At 40.2% G+C, this 3,612-nt stretch overlaps 1 protein-coding gene across 1 annotated transcript; it reads left to right on the top strand.

Annotated features, from left to right (window-relative positions):
• Window positions 1–2,496: 2,496 nt before the first annotated feature.
• LOC149234294 (uncharacterized) lies at window positions 2,497–3,147 on the top strand. Its single transcript, XM_089368218.1, has one exon. The coding sequence runs from the start codon at window positions 2,497–2,499 to the stop codon at window positions 3,145–3,147; it is 651 nt and encodes a 216-aa protein (XP_089224344.1).
• Window positions 3,148–3,612: the final 465 nt, after the last annotated feature.

Raw genomic sequence — 3,612 nt, 5'->3', positions numbered from 1 at the left:
TGGGAAACTGTAAATGACGTAACAAACACACAAAAACAAATACAGTTTCTTTTATACAACTGAGGCGGAATTAAGGCAAAGAAAAGGGGATTTTAAACAGACACACACACTTATCACAGGCTGCAAAAATCAGAGGCAAATCTGGAAAAAATGAGCAAAGAACCTCAGCTGCACAGGACTAAGCTGATCAACGCACCTGGTACACAGAGAAACTGGATTGCAACGCAGGTTGCCCTCTCGGGAACTGCGCTGAAATGCAGGAACTCTTCACAGCACCTGTGCTGGGGCAGAAACGAGAATTCTGTCCGGGTTTTGGGTCACGGTTTGCAGTTTAATCTATGGTTTTTGGCCGAGTAAAAGCAATCAGTAATGCACAATCAGAGGGTTGATTTAAAAGAGGTTTAAGAGCTATCACAAAGGGTAATTAGATCATTTGTGAATCAGCTGTTCAGATCATAAACAGATCCAGTGAATGGATTGAAGCAGCAAATGTCTACTTTGCATTTGTTAATGGAAAATGCAGTTTGATTCGCTACTTCTAAGTTTATGAAACAAACAACAAGAGAAACACAAACAAACTAACTAGACACGATCCCCAACGGAGTCGCCATTTTGTTATCGGGAAAAGTTTCTATTCAGAACGACCCTATCCCATTGAGTTGTGACAGTGACCTCAGAAACAACAGGGAAAACTACTCTTGTGTTCTCCTTTATGAACTATAAACGAAGAGGAATAGGATGAACTAACCTGTGTCTTGCGCTAGTCCTTTGATCCAATCTCTCTCCTCTTTGATAGCTTCCAGCTACCTGCTCCCTTACTTGCCCAACGTCACCAAGTTCCTGCAAGATCACAGAAGAAGGAAACTATACAAAGACATGGATTTATGTTCATAAAAAGCTTAGGATCAGATTTAAGCTAAACATACAAATATAACAAACATCAATGATATACAAGCATGTAGGAGAAACTCAAATAGTTTTATTGATAAAACAAGAAGATCCAGGAGGAGTTACAACTGATGATTCCTGATCCAGCATCAACCTCCCAGCATAGAATCCCCTCTTCACCTCCAACAAAGCATAAATCACCCAATACTCTGATATCTATCTCAAAACCAACAACAATTCTCTGCAATGTACAAAATTCCAGCCTCTGGATCTCTTGGTGAGGGATCCATATATAGATGTATGCAAAGAGGATGAGTCAGCTCATGAATTGATTAGTGGCCTCTCTCTGTCAGTTCTTGCTTCCACTTGGAGACTGAGAGCCTCTTACTCATCACTGGTCGAATTCAGTGAGGCAAGTGTCATTAGAGAAGATTCTGGAAGCTTCCATTGTCTCTCCACCTCGTGGAATGACTCTGCCACTTGTCATTTCCCGCTCAACGCACCCTGGTAGTGCATTCAAGTGCGTTGCAATGCACCTATCCAGTGTATTTGGGTGCTTTGCAACGCAGCTAGCTAGTGGAGCAGCTGAAATGATCCTGATTTGACTAGTTCTGAGCAGTTTCTGGTGGAGAACTTCTGGGAGAAGCTGTAATTTATTGACCTTGTTTCTTTAGGAGCTGGAACAACACTTTTAGGGACTTAGGATCCCTTGGCTTATCGACATTTCATGCTTATAGCTGTCAGGCACAAAGATGTCTATAACAAGGAGGAAAGGACCTATGGAAAGAAATATGGACAGCAAAATATAATATGCCATCAACTCCTGAAGAAATATTAAGGAAACAAGAAATACCAAGAGGATCAGACATATGGAATCTGACTAATCAATGCAGAGAATTAGTAGATGGAAACATATTTTGGGAAATCAGAGGGGGTCAGAATGCGAGATTTTGGGAGGAAGCGTGGCAGAAAAGGGAGAAAATGGTGAATCTACAGGGAATGCAGGATATCTATAGAATAGTGATTGACAAAGAACTCATCTTGGTCAAAGATTATTGGATAGAAGGAAGAGAAAATGAAGAATGGAGAGAATGGAAAACAATAGAAGACTGGAACAGGAATGCAACGGAGGAACAAAAAATCTTGTTTAGTAAGGAATTAGAGTCCAGGAAAATAAAAAACAGAGGAGGCAATGATATTCTACGATGGGGAAAAGAAACTAAAGGAAATTTCACTATTAGGGAAGCATATAATATAAAAATTCAGCAAGAGCAGAGGGAAGAGGAGCAGAAATGGAGAAAACTTTGGAAAAATAAATGGTGGCCGAAGCTAAAGATGTTTGTGTGGTTGGTAGGGAGGAAACGTATTCTAACCTGGGATCAAATCCAAAAAAGAGGATTCTCAAGCCCATCAAGATGTTGTCTCTGCAACCAAGATTGAGAAGACCAGGAACATTTACTAAATGGCTACAGAATAGCCCAGTTCCAATGGGATAAGACTAAAGATCTCTTTTCAACAATCGAAAGAAATCCACAAGATATCATACAAACTCTATGTAATTGAGGAGAAGGAAAATTTAAAAACTCGGTGGTGAGAAGAGACTGGAACATGGTGGCAGGATTCAATGTGTGGAATACTTGGAGAGAAAGAAATGGAAGAATTTTCCAAGGGAAAATATCAAATCCGGAAGAAATTTGGCAAAGGACCCTGAGACAAATCAGGGAATCAATCCTTGTAGAAGTGTGGACAGAGGAAGATTGGAAGACCTCTGAGGAAGAAGCAGAAATCCTAAGAAGGTTGAACTTGGAACAAGGGATGGTCTTTCAACAAAAAACAAAGCAACAACAACCTATCATTGCCCAAAGTCTTGCAGTCTTTCGAAGGCCAAAGGAAGGGTTTATCAAGCTCAACTTTGATGGAGCGGCAAAGGGGAATCCATCTCCAACAGGATATGGAGGAATCTTTAGAAATAGTCAAGAATATATAGAATGGATTTATGCAGAACATGGAGGAACTATGAGTAATAATGAATCGAAATTCATGACGGCTTATCAGGGCTTCAAAATCGAGAGAAGAAATGGATATAGAAAGCTAGAGATCGAAGGTGACTCAGCCCTGGTTATAAACACCATAAAAAAATTAATACAAGGGAAACAGTGGGAGCAGGTCGTCAAAAGTTGGAGAACAACGAGCATAGTCCAAGAAATTGAAGAAACATTGAAAGATATTGAATACAAGATCACCTCTCATGTCAAGTGAAAAGGAAATAAGCCTGCAGATGGCTTGGCCAATTGGGGAAGTAAGGAATTAATGAGGAAAGTGGATGACAGTTGGACAAATCAAATGGTGATGACAAGATGGGATAATTTAAAACAACTCATAGATAACGATACCCATGAAACAACATAATTGTAATCAAAAAACCGTGAAGCTCCTGAGCGGGAAGATAAGGCAGGTGTATTCGGCAGCAAAGATAGGACAGAAGGACGGTGGCCATACCTCCCTGACCATAGCAATTAATGATAATTCATAGCAGTAGGTACACAATCCAAAACAAATCTTGGAAAACACCAAAGAGAGCATCATACATGTTACAAGGGAGAAAGGAAGTGGAGGACAAATTCATCATAAACAGAAAGGTGGCGATAAATCTATAAGGCGGAACAAGAGAAGGATGAAAGATAGCAAGAAGTTGAAGAAGGTGGCAAGGAAAGGAGACACCTA

Source organism: Pinus tabuliformis, chromosome 8, assembly GCF_031772625.1.
Source record: "Pinus tabuliformis cultivar Carrire ecotype Pingquan chromosome 8, CPIR1, whole genome shotgun sequence".
In the NCBI taxonomy this organism is placed as follows: domain Eukaryota; kingdom Viridiplantae; phylum Streptophyta; class Pinopsida; order Pinales; family Pinaceae; genus Pinus; species Pinus tabuliformis.
The sequence above is the reverse complement of the archived record's forward strand: the minus strand, read 5'-3'. Positions and strand labels throughout refer to the sequence as shown.